Here is a 19270-nt window from a genome sequence, read left to right on the forward strand (position 1 = left end):
GTCCTACCTGGACCAGGAGCCAGGATGCAAATGAAAAAAAAAAAAGAAAAAAAAAAGAAAAAAAAAAAACAATGAAAGGAGAGCAGGAAAATGAAGCTAAGACTCAGGTCAAGCACTTAACTCGATCTGGCCTAGTCCAATTCCTCTGTCTGTCACTGGGAAGACAAGGTGGCACAAGTGATACTCCACAGCAAATTTGGAATCCTGGTTCCTTGCCAGTTGTGTGACCTTGAGCAAATTTTTAACTCCCTGGACCTCAAACTTTCTTGTGCAACATAATCGCCTAGAATGTTAACTTAAAAAAAAAAAAAAAAAAAGCGGAGTTTCTGGCTCATTGAGTCCAGGGTGGGGCTCAGAAAAGAAAAAAAAAAAAAGAAAGAAAACGTTTCTTTAACCCATCTAAGATTTGTTACTACAGCTACTTGTTAAGAAAGTTCAGTGTAAATGCTTAAAATCTGGGAAAATAAGAGCTTATTAAGTGGTAGTACTTAGTAAGGAGTCACAGGGCTTCAGGTTCTAAGGAAACTGCTAAGAGATCAATCTCCAGAAGCCTCTAGAGTCCCAGCCCACTGCAGGGTCAGGCCAGGAAGAGACCAGGGCAGGGGAAGCCCAGGCTTGCAGGCATTCATCCCCTGCTCGGCATTAGGCCTGGATAACTTTTTGCATCTTGGATATAATTCCAGGAGATTTAAAGATTCTCCAGAAAACTTCCCCAGAGCAGAAGTGGCTTAGGCCAAGAAGCTCCTCCACTGACCATCTCTCCAGGGTGTTTGTCTACTTTCTTGGGGGGTGGGGAGCAGTGAAGAGTAGAAACGGAGGAGATCACTGGTGCTCAATGACCCAGCCCACTTTGGGAAACACGGTCTTCGTCTTCGGGAAGAAAAGGGCCTGGGCTCATAGACCCCACTGCCCACTCTCACCCCTTCACCGGCTTAGGCCAGAAGCAGGAGCACTGGGGTCGGATCAGCTGCCGCCCGCCCGCTCCTAGAATCCGGGGCTGCGTGCGGGTGATGGTGTTGGTGTAAGCGGCAGCGCCTGCCATGCGAAGGGGGAGGGAGTGCTCCCTCGTGCACCGGATTATTTTTGGCTTCGCAGCCGGGGCTGCTCGCCGCCTGTCGCGCGTGCACGCACACACACTCACACACACACACAGACACGCACGCACACGCGCGCACACACATGCACACATTTTCGCGCTCGCTCTCTCCTTTGTTTATTTTCTAATCTATATTTTTGTTTGAAGATCTTCTCCTTACTCTCCCCCGCCAGCCCGCCCGCCCGCCCGCCGGCGCTCTCTTGGGCCTGCCGGGTGTACGCCGCTCCCCTCCATCACCCCAGCCCTCCTCCCCGTCTCCCCGAGCTCGGGGTTTGAAGGTCACCTCCTTTCCAGTCCCCTTGCGAGCCGCGCCACCGCAGCCTCCTTCAGCTGGAGCCTGTGCTACAGGCTGCGCTGCCCTGAAGTGGTTCTTGCAGCAGAGGCGGCAGCGGACCTAGCCTGGGGGCAGCGCTGGGTGGGGAACCCCGAACTCAAGAGGGAATCCCTCCTGCTTCGCCCCAGTCCCGGACTGCACTCGCCGTGGGGCGGGGGCTCTGTGCCATCCCCGGAACGGCAGAAGCGGCAGTACCCAGACTCGCGAGTGAGCCTCCGCCTCCGGGCAGGAGGAGAAAAGAGTGAACAGGACACCTGGCATCAGGAGGGGACAGGCGTGAGCCCCGCCCCTGCATCCCAAGCGGGAGAACTGTGAGCTTCCAACCCAGGCAGAGAGCGGAGCAGCGGACAGCGCACCCAGGGCTGAGGCACCTGGCGCTCCAGACCCCTGGCCGTGGCCGCCAGGGCCCAGGCTGTCCGGCTCCACACCTTGCCCAGCTGCGCCCAGCCTGCCGCCCGGGCAGGGGCGCCAGGGTGGGGCTGACCTGCCAGTGAAGTTGCGGACAGCTTAGGAGAAGCCAGCACCCCCCTTTGCGCTGCCTCCAGCTCATGGTGAGTGTGGCTGGGGGTGCAGAAAGCGCAGGGGAATTGGAAGGGCTGGGGCCGCGTGGAAGGCGACTGGAACCCGGCTGGCCTGGAGTTCTAGGTAAGTCCAAGCCGAGTCACTGCCTCTGTGTTCCCCTGACCTGAACCTAAGGGTCCCACAGAAGGAAGAGCTGGGTGCCCGAGAGCTTGGCTTCCTCCCAGCACCAGGGTGGGCAGTCTGGACTGGGAACTTTTTCAATGTGGTGGAGAGGTCTCCCAGCATGTCCTCCTGGGGTCCCAAGACTTGAACCCCCTAGGTACCCCAACCCCAGAAGCATACCCTTCCTTGCAAGCCCCAGAGCACTTCAGGAGCACTCAGGTTGCCTTGTGTGTCCTCCTGGGAGCGAGTCCCAGGTGCAGGGAGCAGCTGGAACCTGCCTGCGCACTTCGGTTAGTCTCCCTGACGGGCTGGAAGTGGGCACTCACTGGTCGCGCAGCCCTGGTCCCTGCCTTCTTAACAGCCAGTCGGGAGGTCTGAGGGAGGGGATGCTTGGGTGGAGACAAGGGTGAACCCCTGGTGGGGGAGCAGGGAAAGGGGAGAGGAGGGTCGCTGAACTGGAGGGAGAGCCTCTGTGTTTATTGGCACCAGGACCCTGAGATGACACTGTCGATGCCAGGGGAGGGGGCCAGCCTGGGAACTCAGGACTTGGAAACTCCAGCTGACCCCCTTGGTTTATTCTCTGCTTTAAACGCCAGGCAAGGGTTGCGGGGGGAGGGGGGCAGGTGGGGGAGGAGACCCAGGCGGCAGCAGAGCTCCGGCACCAACCAGTCCTGGGAGCAAAGGTCGGGGTGGCCCCTGGTAGCTCCAGTTTCCCCAGTCCAGGAATGGAGGCAAGGGCGGGGTTAGCAGGGCACCGCTCCCATGTCCCCACCGCCCCAGGGTTGGGGAGAGGGGACACCTGGCTGGGAACCTTCTGATGCCTCCCAGACACCAGCTCCAGGGACCAGATGTCACTAGACTCTCAGAAACTGCCCACAGAAAGCAGGGGACCAGACTCCCGGGACCAGGAGCCGCCAGCTCCATTCCCTGGTACCAGAGAACGGGGGGCTCCTGGTTCCTGCTCAGACAAAGACCTGGATGGACCTGCCTGCCCAGGAACGTGCGGGGTGGGGCTGCTCCCGTGCTTGGAAATCGCAGGGCAGTTCAGGGCACTGGCACCCAACAGCAGCTCTTCTCAGCTGAACTTAGAAAAAAAATGGGGGAGGTGTCTCAGAATAGCTTTGTCTGAGTTGAAATATGATGTACCATACCTTGAGTTATCTTTTATAATACTAATGATTATTTATGTTATTTTTTAAAAAAACCGAACGCACCAAGAGGCCTGGCCTTGTTGGCCTGAGTTTAGGATACACCCCAGCTGGTGATCCCTCCCTGCCCCTGTTCTAGTTCGTTCACTTTCCATTTCCCATTTACATTTGTTACAAAAAAAAAAAAAAAAGACGGGGCCTGGATCCTTTCAATTTTTAAGTGACCACAGAAGGCCTGGCTGGAACCGTCGTCAGCAGATTTGTTTTGGACCAAGTCTTTTTTCTTCAGTGGTAGAAGACCTGGGGTCCATGAAGGGCAACTATGGCCCTGCATTCACAAGCAATGGGGCTGACTCACCTTCTTGCTTTTGGAGCTAATCTGGGAAGCACTGGGTCCAGAGGAATCCACTGGATTTCTCATAAATTAGCACGACTGAGTTGGGGCAGGAAGAAATGGACATCATTTGTTACAATTTCAAGGACCCCTTAAGGGTTCAGAGAGTAGTTTCATGGTGAAGAGCACAGAGTTCCTGGCTATGCCACCTGCTGGCTGTGTGACCTTGGGCAAGTTACTTAACATCTCTGTGCCTGTTGTTCACCTGTCAAATGAGAGTTTTAGTGGTAGTATGGAGCTCAAAGAGTTTGGGGGAGAATAAAATAAAGTCATAAACACTTAGAATAGGGGCTGGCACATGATAAGTGCCTGGATAATGTTAGCTTTCTTTTACTTTTTAAAAAATCAAATAGATTATATTCTGTGCCTTGTGATACCTGGTAGAAAGAAAAGGCAGGCAGTTCCCCTTACACACACACACACACACACACACACACACACACACACATTTTCTTTTCAACAAGGGATGGACTAAAAACAAAAAAAAAGAGAGAGGTTAATCCTAAAGGGGAGGATGCTTAGAGTAAACCTCAGTCTCTCTGAGAGAAAGCTTGTGTGACCTCTCTTCCAGTCTGCACATTTTTTAAAAGAAGAATCACAACAGACTGGGATTAGGTTGGTGGCATTTGATACCATCTCAACAAGCACATATACCCTGACCTGAAATTAAGTTTTTACAAGTGTGCATTTCTCTTAATCATCAGGAAGGCCTGCTTCTCCTTGGCCTCCTGGGATGAAAGTATCCTCTTAGTAAGTGTTACTCGCCTCAGAACATGCTGTCTTTAACATTACCCTGTGGTCCCAGAGATTTCCACTCAGAACAAGCCAAAACACGGGTCTGAGTTGATCTCTCCTGCTGGAATTGACCCACTCTGCCCTATTTTCTCTTCATGATAATTGATGCTATTTTTTTACCTGCTCCTCTCAGGTCTGAGCTCAGGCCTTTGAGACATTCTCACGTCTCTGATGACTGAAAAAAAAAAGTTTAGCCTTGTCAGTTCGAGTCATACCAAATCGTTAAATTTTATAAAATTCCTTTTAGATAGGGTTTTTTTTTTAATCTAGAAAATTGGGTCTGCCCTGTATAAATGTCTAATATTTTACCTTTCTAAAAATTAGACCATTTTATTTGCGTGCTTTCAGCTGATGTGTGGAGTCATGAACACATTCAAGAGGGAAATCAGATCTGACACAGAAAATACAGTGGGGACACAGCAATGTCTCAGTGTTGGAACCCACTTGCTTCGACTCTGAGGGACACAGTGTGGTTAGTGCCACCCTGGCTACCAGTCTGTGGCTGTACAGAAAGCATGCTCCGCAGATTAATGCTGGTTGACTTTTCTAAAATCATCTGATAACTTGTCACATTCACATCCCCCCATATCGCCCGAGACAAATCTGTGTTGTGCCAAAGACCTCAAACTTGGGGATGATATTTTTAAAGAAGCTGTGAGGCTCTCCTCCAATGCCGACATCCAGTATTTAATACGCTGCCTCAAGGCACAAGTATAAATATGAAAACTTTAATTAAAGAATCAATCAGTGAAGGAACTTCAGAACGAGGGGCACCCAGCACCTTCAGATGACTCCAGCAGAGAACACGGTCCAACTTGGTTGTAGGGTCTGGTGGTTCTTACAAAAATGACACATGGACTTATAAGGACAGATAGGCATCTTCATACTTTGTACCTGTAGTTGTGCTGAACACTGCCATTACCACTGGTTTGTCACTGGTCACTGGACATAAGAAATAGGGGTGACAGTTGCCTGCTATACGGATGGGTGTGCCTGTCATGGGGGGAGGAGTGGCTAATGCAATGAGTGTTCATACTGCACATCAGGAGTTCTGCTTGGGAATAAGGCCAATGAGAACATTGCTGTCTTGGAGCTTCTATTGTCATGGGGGGAAGCTAAACAATATGCAAGAAATGGAAATATGTATTTATGAGGATAATGACCAGGGTTACAAAAATTACAACATGGTGATGATATGACAGAGAATGACTTGAAAGGGCTTTCCAAGGAGGAGAGATTTGAGCTGAGTTGTAAGTGAAAAGAAGTAGCCGATATGTTTCAAGATAGGCTTTCAACCCATGAGTACTTACTGAACATCTGTGGTATGTCAAGCACTGTTGAAACACTTGAAATACACAGTGATCATTATATACAGACATCCCTGGCCCAAATGGAGCTTCCATTCGAAGGTGATTATCTTCATGAAGACACATTCAGAGAGAGGGAACAGCAAGTGCAAGGGCCCTGAGGCTGTAACAATAATATCGTGTGGATGCAGTTAGGTCATGTAGGCCTTTTGAGGCCTGGTAAGGAGTCCAGATATTTCAATGGGAAGCCATTAGCAGAGAATAGCTATGATATATTTTTGATTTAAACATTGTAGAAAACACTGGTATTTTTAAAAATACATTTTATTAATTATGATATTACAGTTGTCCCATTTTTATCCCCTTTATTCCCCTCCACCCTGCACATGCCCTCCCACCATCATTCCCCCACCTTAGTTCATGTCCATGGGTCATACATATAAGTTCTTTGTGTTTTCCATTTCCCATGCTATTCTTAACCTCCCCCTGTCTATTTTGTACCTACCATTTATGCTTCTTATTGCCAGCATCTTTCCCCCATCCTCCCTCCCTCCCCTCTAACCCTCCATGTGATCTCTATTTCTGTGGCTCCACTCCTGATGTAGCTGTTCACTTAGTTTGCTGTTGTTTTAGGTGTGGTTGTTAATAACTGTGAGTTCGCTGTCCTTTCACTGTTCATCTTTTTTATCTTCTTTTTCTTAGAGAAGTCCCTTTAACATTTCATATAATAAGGGCTTGGTGATGATGAACTCCTTGAATTTGATCTTATCTGAGAAGCACTTTAACTGTCCTTCCATTCTAAATGAAAGCTTTGCTGGATAGAGTAATTTTGGTTGTAGAGCTTTGGATTTCATGACTTGGAATACCTCTTTCCAGCCCCTTCTTGCCTGTAAGGTCTCTTTTGAGAAATACGCTGAGAGTCTGATGGGAACTCCTTTGTAGGTGACTGTCCCCTTAGCTCTTGCTGCTTTTAGGATTCTCTCCTTCATTTTAATCTTGGCTAATGTAATGATGATGTACCTTGGTGTGTTTCTTCTTGGGTCCAACTTCTTTGGGACTCTTTGAGCTTCTTGAACTTCTTGGAAGTTCCTTTCATTTGCCAGATTAGGAAAGTCCTCCTTCATTATATTTTCAACTAAGTTTTCCATTTCTTGCTCTTTTTCTTCTCCTTCTCCTTCTGGCAGCCCTATGATTTGGATATTGCAACTTTTAAAATTGTCTCGGAGGTTCCTAAGCCTCTCCTCATTTTTTTGAATTCTTGTTTCTTTATACTGTTCTGGTTGAATGTTTATTTCTTCTTTCTGCTCCAAACCATTGATTTGACTTGCAGTTTCCTTCCCTTCACTGTTAGTTTCCTGTACATTTTCCTTTATTTCCTTCTTCATAGCCTTCACTTTCCCTATATTTTGTGACCAAATTCAACAATTTCTGTGAGCATTCTGGTTACCATGGTTTTGAACCCTGCATCTGATAGGTTGGCTATCACCTGTCTCACTTCATTGTATTTTTTCTGGAGCTTTGATCTGTTCTTTCATTTGGGCCCTTTGTGTGTGTGTGTGTGTGTGTTAGTGTACCTGCTATGTAGTAAGGGACAGAGCCTTAGGTGTTCACCAGGGAGGGGCAACCCAAGTCACTGTGTTGTGTCACCGTCTGTGGGGAAGTGGTTAGAGAGGGGACAATGGCACTTGCTCTGCTCTCTGCAGGCTTTCAGTCAGTTCCTTTGCTACCCACAAGCAAATTAGGCCCTTCTGGTGCTGATTCCTAGGTGGGTGGGTTTATGTACATTCTAGGACCCTGTGGGTCTCTCAATGAACTCTCCTTTGAGCCTGGGATTTTCTTCTGCTGCCTCATTCCCCACAGATTTTTTCAGTCTGAGGTTTTGAGGCTTTATTTTCCCACACTGGAACCCTGGATTGTATGGTCTGTCTGGCTCCCCAGTTGTTCCTCCTGGTTTAGCCACATGCAAATGTGGGACTGCGTGCTCCACAAGCTGCCAGCTAACCCTGTCTCTCTGCGGCCACCTTGCCACTAGTCCTCCCTGCACCAGCTGCCTGTTGCTGCCTTTCCTCCCAGTCTTGATGAATGTTTTTCTTCTTTAACTCTTTGGTTGTTGGATTTCCATACAGGTTGATTTTCTGGCAGTTCTGGTTATTTTTTGTTTTTAAGTTTATTGTTGTCCTTCTTTTTGGTTGTGTGAGGAGGTACAGCATATCTACCTACACCTCCATCTTGGCTGGAACCACTGTCTAACACTTTTGAGAAGAGTCAATAAACAAGCACGCTTTCCAGGCCAGCCAGCTTTTGTCACAAAGTCCTGATTCATCTCTGTAACCAAATTTGGTCCACAGACTTCCTGGTACCCCAAAGGGTAAGCCCTATAACGTCTAGGAAATTAAACCTTGTTATTTCCCTTGGGGGACTTAGAACAAAATCTTCCACTCAAGAGGAGAGATTAGTTTATAGGGGAAAAGGACCTCAAGGTTCTCAGTAATACTCATGTGTGGGTGGGACATTGAGCATGTCTCTGTAAACAATATCCCATTTAGTGGTTTGTTCCCTAAGCATCCCTTCAGAGAAGGAACACTCCCTGCCTTCCCCCTGCCCCACCCTCTCTCTTTCCTGTGGCTTGGCTGACATGTCTCCTGTACAGATCTTCTTTATTCATCATATATTTCAGTGGGCTCCCTTTCAGAGAGTGGCCACCTGCTTCTCCCATAGGTAGGTGTGATAATGGATATTGACAGAAAGAAGCAAGTTGTTTCGTGTGCTGAGTGCACCTAACACTGTCTTGGGGAGCTCTCCTGGCCTTGGAAGGTGGAAGGTTTGGATACCTGGGTGGTTCAACTTTCTTCCCACATTTGATCCCCAAACCTATCTCTTTACCAGAACCCTGGAATTCTGTCATTGCCTCTTAGATATGCTGTGATGATAATATTAAGTTGATATGTTTCATACACTTTGTTCGCAACACTAGCTGTGCTAAGCACTCTACCGGCGTTCCTCTGCAGTGAGCCATGTTTCCCTGACATGGAAACGTTTCCCTGATCATTCCTCCCTGCCACCTCCCCAGCATCGTTCACCTTGTTCACTTACTACCCATTGTACAGGTTACTACTCTAGAGTCCCTTTCTCAGGGAAACCTCCCTCTCTCTCTGTGTGGACTCTCCTTTCTCACAGCCATCCCGAGGGCAGCTTCCCTTTTACGTGAGTGACTTTGTCTCATCTATCTCTTACTACCTGGATGGTAAATGGGGGTGGGCTATGGGTGCTTCTGGTTTGGAATCACTGTATCCCTGGCATCTAGCACAGTGGTTGCCACAGAGTAAGCACTTGACATGAAATAATGGGTTACTCCATTTAATTCTTCTAGCACACTCAGAGTTGGATTTGTTTCATAACCCCATTCTGCAGGTAGATAGCAAGGTGAAGGCAGCTTAAGCAGTTTTTCTCAGGACAGCAGGTCAGTGGTACACCCAGGATTTTGACAGTCTGAGTCAGTAGCCTGTGGTGTGAATCACTGCACATTGCCTCTTCCGCCTTTGTAGGATGCTAGGGACGGAAGAGGCAGTGCAGCACATTGGTTAGGGGGACTTTGCTGCTTAGCTTGAGATGCTCTGAGAACTGATACAGGGTTGATCAGAGGCACAAAAAGAAAAAACACGGTACCTGTTTCTATATGCTCCACCATTTCTTTATCATGTAAGAGTGGCCTATTCAGGGCTCTGCAGTGGTGCAATCTAGCTCTTGTTTTGCTGTTTTTCTCCTTGGATCCTCAAGACCCTGGCTGCCCAGAGCACCTCAGTTCATGTCCCCAGGCTCCAGCTCTGAGTGCATGGGCCACTGATCTGGCTACAGGCAGCCCTTGGATATCATACCCTGAGGGCTTGTGCCGCTCTGATAATCACTCAAAGTGCAGTTGGCAAACCCGAAGCATCATCATCTGAATCAGCTCCCTTTTCATTTTTTTTCTGAGGACAAAATTAGACCTTTGCCAGCAAAATAGACTATTTGTACAATCACCTGTTCATTGCTAGGTCTTGTCTTTCCTCAAGATGTCTCTTTTCTGTGAATTTTAGAACAGAGGCAAAGATGAGCGTTTTTCAACCTTAGGTTTTTAAAATTTGTCTTTGTATCATCATCAATTCTGTAGGAGCTACCGTTTGCTAGGGCACAGGGAAGAATACTTTGTACACATTGCTTCATTAACTCTTTATTTCAAGCCCTTTATTATCCCCCCTTTACAGATGGGGGACTGAGGCCCAAAGACTAAGTTGTAGATTTGAGCAGGTCTAGGTTTAAATGGAGCTTCCAGGTCTACTCTGCACTGAAAGTGCAGGTTGAAAGTGCAAAAGAGCTGTTATAAGACGCTCAGGAGGTAGGAGGCAGTGCAGGGCAGTGATTAGCATTACAGAGTCAGCCTGCCCTGCTTCAAATCCCAACTCCATCACCTTCTAGCTCCACAACCTTTGGCCTTACTGAGCCTCTCTGAGCCCCATTCTACTTCATAAATGTAGATAATTATTCTTACATTGATGGGTCAGTTTGATGATTAACCAACCTTATAAATTATTGTAGCACATGATTTGTTCAGTAGTGGGGCTTGCTATGATAATAATGGCAATTATTGTTATCATTCAATAATAAATAATAATAATAATATCATTATTATTGTTGTTGTTGCTGGCATCTTTTCACAGTCTCTCTAGTTAACAAATTGGCCCCAGAATATGATTCCTATGTTTTCCTCTTGATTGTAACCAAGATGATAAATTGAGAGTGAAGGGGGAAGAGCCCGTAATAGCTGCAAATGTGGAGTTGAAGGAGTTGACAGACCCAAGTCTCTATATGGAGTTCTGCCTGCAGAGGACTGCTGACAGTGGCCATATGCACGGGCTCTGATTGATTGGCAGAGGGAAACACTAATTTATTAGACTCGTTATGAAAAGTGACAGAGCAGGGAGTCGAGGGGCTGATTCAGCACTAGCAGCCCTGGCCAGATCTCAGTGGTACTTGCTGTGTGTCTATTTCCCTTGGGACGAGCCCTCTATCTCGGTTCTGGGTTGTTGATTGTTTGCATAGTGAGTCTCTTAAGGATGCTTCGGGAGTGAGGTGCACCTTCCTGGGCCTTTCTGAAGGGAAGGCTGGCCCACGACATGGCTCATGGTCACATCACAGTGAAGAAAGCACCTTTTCTTTCAGCAAGGTGAGTGCAGTTCAGGCTGCCGCTGATGGCAAAGGCTAAGATGATGGAAAAACTCCCAAAGGGAAGGAAAACAGTTCTTATTGACACAGGTTGGGAAATTTCAGGAGTATCCTTGGGGAGAGTAAAGAGGATAATTGATCTCTCTCCTTAACAACATGAGACTCTTGATGGAGGAATTTCTCATTTCTGACTTGGGGAGTTTCGTCCGTCTGAATTACAGCAAGTAGGGTCCTGGCTAAATATGGATGGCGCATTGGCCTAACCAAGCCACTGGAGTCATCCTGGAGTCACAGAAGCTTTGAGAAGACCACACTCCCTGAGAGCAAAGGTGTGAGAGGGCACAGGCTTTGGCGCCAGACCTATCTAACTTTGGAGCCCAGATTCTGTCACCTTCTAACTATGTGATGTTGGACAAGTGATTGTACCTCTCTGAGCCTCCATTTCCCTATCTACTAAAGTCTCACTAAAGACTGATGCTGCAGAGTGAGGTAAGTTGAGCAGGTATCACATGGACATCTTAGAGAAGTCAGTGCTTGTACATCTATTTACCTTCTAACATTCAGACATGAGCTTCTCATTCCAACATTCTTTGATGGGAAAGTTTTGTTGCTTAGTTAACATGCCCAGGGTTCTTGGAAAGATGTTTTGTTGTCTAGTGATTTTCTGTTGTTTGCACATGGAATTTTGCCTAGCTGTAGTCTGTGTGAATTTACAGTAACCTTTGAAAGTTCACAATGAGGACAAAGAATCATTCACCCCCACTTCACAAATTCAGTTTGACTGACTTATGCTTTGCTCTTGTCAGCATATAATAAGGGATATTCTAACAAAGCCATTTGATCCCATATGTAAAAAAATATTATATATACACACAGGAAAAGAATAATCGTTTAAACTAAGGAACCATATGTTGAAAGCCAATGAGGGGAACCAAGAAAGAGCCACCTCTGCCATAGAGAATCCATGCTTCCTGCTATTATTGGCCATGATGGTATTTCCAAGGGCACTGTTGGCTACCAGTATAGTTATCTCTGCTTTCAGGATCAGAAAAGTTCCTCTTTTCCTGAGGTGTTGATTGGTATATATATACACTAGACACTCTAAGTGAAACAACTTATCATGTTCCCTTTTCACAAAGCCTGCCAGGAAGCTCAGAGCTGATTTAATCATCTAATCTTGACAATGAATAGGATTTGCTACTGTGGGTTTTGCATATTAACTTCATTGTTGATCCATTTGACTTCTCTGCCTTTATTTTAATTTTCATCTTTTATTGTGATTTATATTCATTTCATTGTTTAGAAAAAAATTTTTTGCAAAGTGCCTAAAATAAATATATATAAGATACATGAATGTTGCAAAGGACACAGAAATCAATTACAGCCCTATAAATCACCAGGAATCCCTGGAACATAGGACAGCATAGTGCAGTACTTAGTATTTGAATCTCAGCTGACAGTCTTTCTTATTTTCTTCCACGATTTGTTTAATTTTTTTTCCTGGAGCACTACTTATGACATGTAGGCTCAGTTTTACAGGGTCACCCATTGCTTTTCTCTTGCATTCAGTTGACACTGTCAGGCCCAGGCTCTGGGTCAGGCACTGTACTGGACACTGGGGCTGGTGTACTGGGATGACAAAATGAGCAGTGGCCAAGGCCAACAAGAGCTCTGCCTCAGGAAGCTTAGTCTTTAGTGGGACAGACCAACACAAGACATGAAAAATATATGGATAGTATAATTACATATTATAATAAATGTTAAGATGAAAACAATGCAGGCACGAATGATTCAAAAGGGTTGATGGCTATATTAGATAGAAGGGCCAGGGAAGGTCTCTCCAAGGACATACATTTCAGTGAGCTGAGGCTGGAGAATGAGGAGGATCGAGTTCTGCAAAGAGGGCAGCAGAGAGAGAGAGAGAGGGGTGGAGCCCATGGTGGCCAGAGGCACCAGTGTGTCTAGAAGTCTGGAGGAAGGAGGGTGCTCTGCACACCCTGGAGCCTGCGAGGTAGCCACATGCCTGGAGCAGTGTGAACTGGTGCCTTCATGTAGCTGGAGAGGCTGCAGAGGCCAGACAGGCAGCCTGTTCTTGAGACCCTATATATTTTCTTTTTTGAAAAGGTCTTTGTTCATACCATCACTCATAGATGTATCAAAAAATGGGTGTGTACATGTGAGAGTACATGTGTGTGCACACGTGTGTGGTGTGTTGGGTGTGAGTGGGTGTGTTGCAGAGGAAGGGAGGGAGTGGAGGGCAATATGATGGTGGTGTGATGTTCTGCTCTGACTTCAGAACCCACGAGATGGAAAAGCAGTGGCTGCTGGACATTCAGCTTGTTACACGCCCAGGGCAGAGCTGTTTTATCTCATGTCCTCCCTGCTCAAGTCAGCCTTGTGCTTACAGGTGCATTTGTGGGGTAACAACTTCTTAGGAGGTAGAGCTAGAAGCCATCTCTGCAAACATATCTTTATAATGTGCATAAAGTTAAGTGAGAAAATGGAGTTTGTTTCTTTACCTCAGACCACCCCATAATCCTGCACCTCGACCGCTGACTCTATTTCACTATCAGAGATTTTTTAAATTTAAGAAATGCTTCAGGACTGCAGCATTTTGGAGTCTGTTTTCAAGTGTTTCATTAGCACAACAGTGAGGCTGTTGCCTCTATTCCAAAGTTAATATTTTAGGCACCCTTCATTCTTACTCATGCTTTTTGTTTTGCTGCTTTTTTGGTTCCGTGTCCTGGAAACAGGAAGCTCGGTTTTGTTTTCCTGGTCCTTCTGACACAGGTAGAGTCGTTACCCTGCGTTCCTTTGTTTGCCCTTTGGAGACAAGGGTTGGTGGAATGACCACGTACAGAAGTAAGGTCAGGGGAAACACCTCGCAGACTTAGCTCAACTCTTTGTCTCTAGGTCAACACTTCCACTTACTAGGGAAAAAAAGTGAAATTGTTTATACCCCAGATTGCTTTACTCAGAGAAGGAAGGGAACCCACTCCAAGGGAAAGGGGCTCTTGGGCTTTCATCCCTAGATGGTTTTCTTCTTACCTCATTTGGGGAATATTAGTTCTGGTAGGCTGCAAATGTGCCTCCACGCACGAGGATAAATGGAGAGCAGTGTGTGGAACAAATGCTTGTCTTAAAAAAAGTTTATGAAATGCCAGCAGATGTCAGTGTGCCCTTGCCATTTTATTTCTCCCTTTTAACTTTTTTAAGGCAACACTAATTATTTTTAGTAGTAACACACACAAACACAAGTATCAATTAGAAGACCGTGAAATACATTATTTTTAAGTCTGGGGTCAAAGGGTGCAGCAGATCTCATTTCATAAGGTGAATCTTCTAAATCTGTGCAATATAATTTTATCTTCAAGGGGAGGCAAGACCACACCAGTAAGAAAGCATGCTCAGGGTGTAAAGGGTTGGGTATCTCCCCTTACAGCACCGTGATAGCCCTGGCTTGCCTCTCTCCTTTTGGACACTAATGTGCTCTTACCAAGCCACAGTCCCACTCAGGTGGGGACCTGCTATGTTTGCATGTTGTCTCTGTGCAAAGAAGCTAGTACAATGAAAGTTTAGGAAAATTCTGTTTTGGGAGGAGGCAGTCACACTGCACTGGTTTATGCCTCCACACTGTGGAGAAGTACCGGCTTTGTAAGTCAAGGTGGATGTCAGTTGCTGACTGTGTTAACCTGCCAGGCCTCTCTGTGGGAAACAAGGAAGCTTAATGGGATTAAGAAACATTAGTCCACTATTTTGGTAAAATAAAACTGCATTAAATCCCAAAATCTGATCCACAACAATATCATAATGATAAATGTTTCACATCCTCCAGTTCCATTTTTGAAACAATACTTTTTTTTCTTGCTACAAAAGCAATCCATGTTCATTGTAAAAAAACTGGAAATAGGTAAAAAACCCAAAGAAGAAAATAAAATATATATAATTTTGTCTTTTCCCTGAATAGTGGTGTCCACATTCAAAGCCTTATTTGTTTTATTTATTTACGTCTTATTATTTTTTCCCCTTTTTCTAAGCCATTGTTCAGGAACTAATAATAGGCCAGGATCCAGCTCAGTGTCTGAGCACCAACTGGGTCTGCTGATTAATACAGCCCTTCATTCAAGAGCTGGAGTTTGCAAAGGACAGTTGGGGGAAGGCTGGGTGCAAGTCTGTGTTATAATGAAAACCTCTTGCCATTTCCATTCTCAGTGCAACAAGCTGCATGCTAGCAGTCAGCTCCTCCACAGGCATTTTTGGATTAGAAATTGGGCACACAAAAGGGGTTGACCCAAGTGTTTGAAAATTACTCATTTTAATCTAGGGATGATTTGCCAGCATATACAGAAGTCGAGTGTAAAAGAAGTTGGGTAGTTCCGAGGCAGGGCATATTTGGTGTGTCACTTGATAGTTCAGATGAAAATGGAACAATACTTAAAGCAAGCTAAAGTATGCTGAGAAGAATGTATGTCGCCCTGGGCTCCCACCTTCCCAGAGATGGCTGCTGTGGCGACTCCTGGTGCATTCTTTCATGGGCCAAGTGCACATGCATGTCGGCATTGATGCAGACAGCAGAGGGTCTGCATAGCCCCTTTGCCTTCTTACTTTTAACTTAGGATGCACTTTAGGGAATTTTCTATATCCATACTTTTTTTATTAATGTATATGTAATATTCCATTGTACCTATTTATTCCACATTATTTAATTAGTCTCCTTTTGGTGGATTTTATGTTATTTCTAGTTATTTTGTTATTAAAGTGCTGCTTTGAATATCCTTGACTACCACCGTTTCCTACACATGTAAATTTGTCTATAGAATAAATTCCTAGAAATAAAACTGCTGGGTCAAAGGAGATGTGTCTTTTATTTTTACAGACATGCCAATCCTTATGCCTTTGAGTCTTAGAGAGTGAACAAAGTTTATTTTTATTTTTTTATTTTTTAAATCCACATCAGAGGATATATTTTTTATTGATTTGAGAGACAGAGAGGGCGGAAGGGGGAGAGAGAGAGAGACACTGATCATTTGCTTTCCATACATGCCCTGACTAGAGATTGAACCCACAACCTATGTACGTATCTTGACCTGATTGGGGATTGAACCAGCAACCTTTTGGGGTATGGATAATGCTCCAACCAACTGAGCCACCCAGCCAGGGCATGAACTGAGTTTAGACGAAGACACATCATGGTTCTGATTTGTGGCCACAGTGCCAGGCAGGTGGCTGTTTTTGTCATTCCTGTTTTTTGCTAACACTTTGCTAAGAGCTTTAATTCCATTTTCACATTCGGTCCCATAGAGTAGACCCTGCTGTCAGCCCTGTTTCAGAAAGTGGGACATGGGAGCTGAGACAGGCCAGGTGCTTTGCTCAGAGTCACATGGCTGGTGGTCAGGCGAGGCTTCAGGCTCAGAGCCCCCAAGCTCAACTGTTGAGCTGTAATGCTGCGGTGTGTTCTGAACAGCAGAGAACATAGTGTTAACGTCTTACCAGGGTTTTGCCTGATCCTTGTGTGTTATTGACATAATGGATCAGATAATTTTCTGGTGTTGTGGGGGACTTTTTTGGTATGTTACAGGATGTTTATCAGCTTCCCTTGTCTCTACTTACTAGATACTAGTAACACCCCCTTCTGCAGCTGGGACAGCAAGCATGTGTACAGACAATGCCAAATGTCCCCCGGGTGGGTACTGCCCCAAGGTGGAAATCACTGACTCAGACAAAGAGCAGTGTGCTCTGGGATAGATATTTTGACACCAGAGACATGGATTTGAGAAGACTAACAGCTGGTGTCAGGGTGCCCTTCACTCAGTTGTCCCCTCTCAGGAACACTCATTTAGTCCCACCCAAGGGTGGAACAGAGGGCCCGCCCCTCATGACAAACCCCACCCAGTCAAGGAAGAAGCAGAGGGTGTGCTTGCACCCTTGTCATGCTCCATTTGTGTCACAGTAATGTTCCCAACATGACTTTGTCTTTTAAAATACAGTTTAGAAATGTCCATGAAAAATTGGCTGGTAAAATAGACTTATAAAATATCATGTTCTCAAGTATAGCCAGCTTATGCATTATATAGTCTTTTTATTCATGCATTTTCATCGAGCGCTCAGTAATACTCTACATCAGAATGGCAAGCATGAGGCCTAAGTGACACCATCCCCCTTTCTGTACATGTGGTAGACATTGATAATCAGTTCCCCACACCCCCATCAGAGACATTTCCTCGGAATCCTCAATGCATCACTTTAGGCATCTAGTCTCAGCCAATTGGAATTACTATGTCAAATGAAATTTATTTGCTGTCCTTATTACATGGTGCCTTTTTGGCTGAGAAGAAGGATTATGCTTCCAAAGAGGGAGTCTTATCATGAGCTATTAGCTTATTTTTCAGTTACTCAGAGAAAAGTACTTGATGGATATGGAGAAATATCTATTCTTAAGGCATTTGGAATTAATATCCCATTTTATAACAATAATTGGGCACCTGGGAATGTGCCTTATGTCCCAGGCATCCTACATACACTGCTCTCGTGTAGACTGTTGCTTGTATTGTAGCATCTTTCTCTCCCCCACTGAAAAGAATCACCCCTCCTCCCCGCCTTTAAAGCTCCATGAGGCAGCCAACCCAGTGTGAAACAAAATGCTTTGTATACAATGGGAATCTAGACAATTCCCTTAGCAAAGGACATTCAGAAGCTGTGGGGTATCACTGGAACTGTGTCACTTCTCAGCATGGGGCATGGGAGGAAACTTAAAAGAGAAAAGGAACTGCACCATCCAGCACTTCCAAAAGTAGAGTCTGATTTACAAAGGCACCAAGGCCAGGTTCTCTGACAAAGGCACGCATGTTTTAGATTGGAAAATGCTTTCAGATGATACCATGTAACCATCCATTGTAGCATAATGTTTTATGTCTTCTTGTCTTTTGGGGGGGAGAAGGGGAATTCCCACAGAATTGTTTGTAACTTGAATAATCTACATGCAAATGCCTGCCACTGAAATAGCTCTTAACTAGTCTCCTATTTCCTAAGAAAACAGGTAGAATAATGCTAGGAAGACAGAGCATTGGGTCAGAGGGCATCTGCCTTCTTTGGGACTGCAGGTAATGCTAAATGTCTACACTTTTAGATAGCTTAGTTTTTGTGAGATAGGGACAAATTATTATCTTCAGTTTCCTCTTCTATGAAAGGAATTCCTAACTTGGGAGCCACCTGTGCACTTCACAGATTTTTAAAAAATTGGGGCAGGAGGTACGTAGACCTTTTTAAGTCAGGTTTTCAAAGGGCTACGTGACATAGAGAAAATTGGGAGCCCACCTTAGCATAATAACTGTCACACTGTTTTGCCATGACCTGATAAGGTCATGGAAAAAAAGGATTCTTCCCTCCACCAATTTTAACTATGTGGTGTAGTTGGGGTGAGGGGGGGATGAGGAAGGGCAGAGAACTTAGTATCAATGACGCAGGGTACAACTATAGTTGGAGAGAAATATGTGTCCCTTGGACTGAGCAGTAGGAATATGGTATTTATAAGAACCATAACTACTATATGTCTGAAAGCCCAATTACTATATTGAGCAATTATCAGCCAAAAATGCAGTTAATGCTGGCGTGCTAACCGAAACACCCATGTAAATCATAGTAAGTGTCATAAAACACTGAACTGAAATGACACTCAACTCAACAACTTTGATGATGACTTGAAATCAGAAAGTCCTTCCTTGAAATTATAAGAATTACAGCCTTGTTCATGAGTATTTGCAGGAGAAGATTTGCTATATTTCTGCTAAGTTCTTGATAGCTTGATTTCTTAGTACAAGGTTGAATTATAGTCCCTAGTAAAGTCTGGTAATAACCTATGCTTATTTTTCAGTACTACTGAGTAGAATACTACCATTGGTTATTCACCGGTCATTTGTTAAAGAGTGAATTTGTAGAATGTCTTTCAATGACGTGTAGTACTAGTGAGAAAACCTGCATCTGGGCTTCAGTCCATCATGAAGGCTCTCTGGGTCTATGTGCCTTGGCACCATCAATCACTGCTCTAGGAGGTTAGGGAGGGCGGGCACAGAGGCTCTCCCATTGGTCTCCATTCTGCTGATATCCCCATTTCTATTAGGGTGACTCTGAAATGCATATATAAACTTTATAAAATTTATAAACTTTTTACTGTATAAATTATCCATAGGCTACATACACACATAGTATACACACATATATTGTGACTGTGTGGGACTCACAGGTGTACATAGCTGCATTTATGTACATGGTCATTGTGTATGTCAATATCCCTATCTGTCCCAATTCTAAAAT

At 45.2% G+C, this 19270-nt stretch overlaps 1 protein-coding gene across 1 annotated transcript in view; it reads left to right on the forward strand.

The window, feature by feature from the left end:
- The first annotated feature begins 1719 nt into the window (after window positions 1-1719).
- Window positions 1720-19270, forward strand: part of RBFOX1 (RNA binding fox-1 homolog 1) — a 1505061-nt gene continuing 1487510 nt past the window's right edge. The window contains exon 1 of the mRNA XM_053671753.1: window positions 1720-1981. Within this exon, the coding sequence (XP_053527728.1) occupies window positions 1979-1981 (3 nt within the window). The 5' untranslated portion in view covers window positions 1720-1978. The remainder of the gene's footprint in view (window positions 1982-19270) is intronic.

The sequence above is a fragment of the Artibeus jamaicensis genome, unplaced genomic scaffold (assembly GCF_021234435.1).
Source record: "Artibeus jamaicensis isolate MK-2021 breed Jamaican fruit bat unplaced genomic scaffold, CSHL_Jam_final contig_700, whole genome shotgun sequence".
In the NCBI taxonomy this organism is placed as follows: domain Eukaryota; kingdom Metazoa; phylum Chordata; class Mammalia; order Chiroptera; family Phyllostomidae; genus Artibeus; species Artibeus jamaicensis.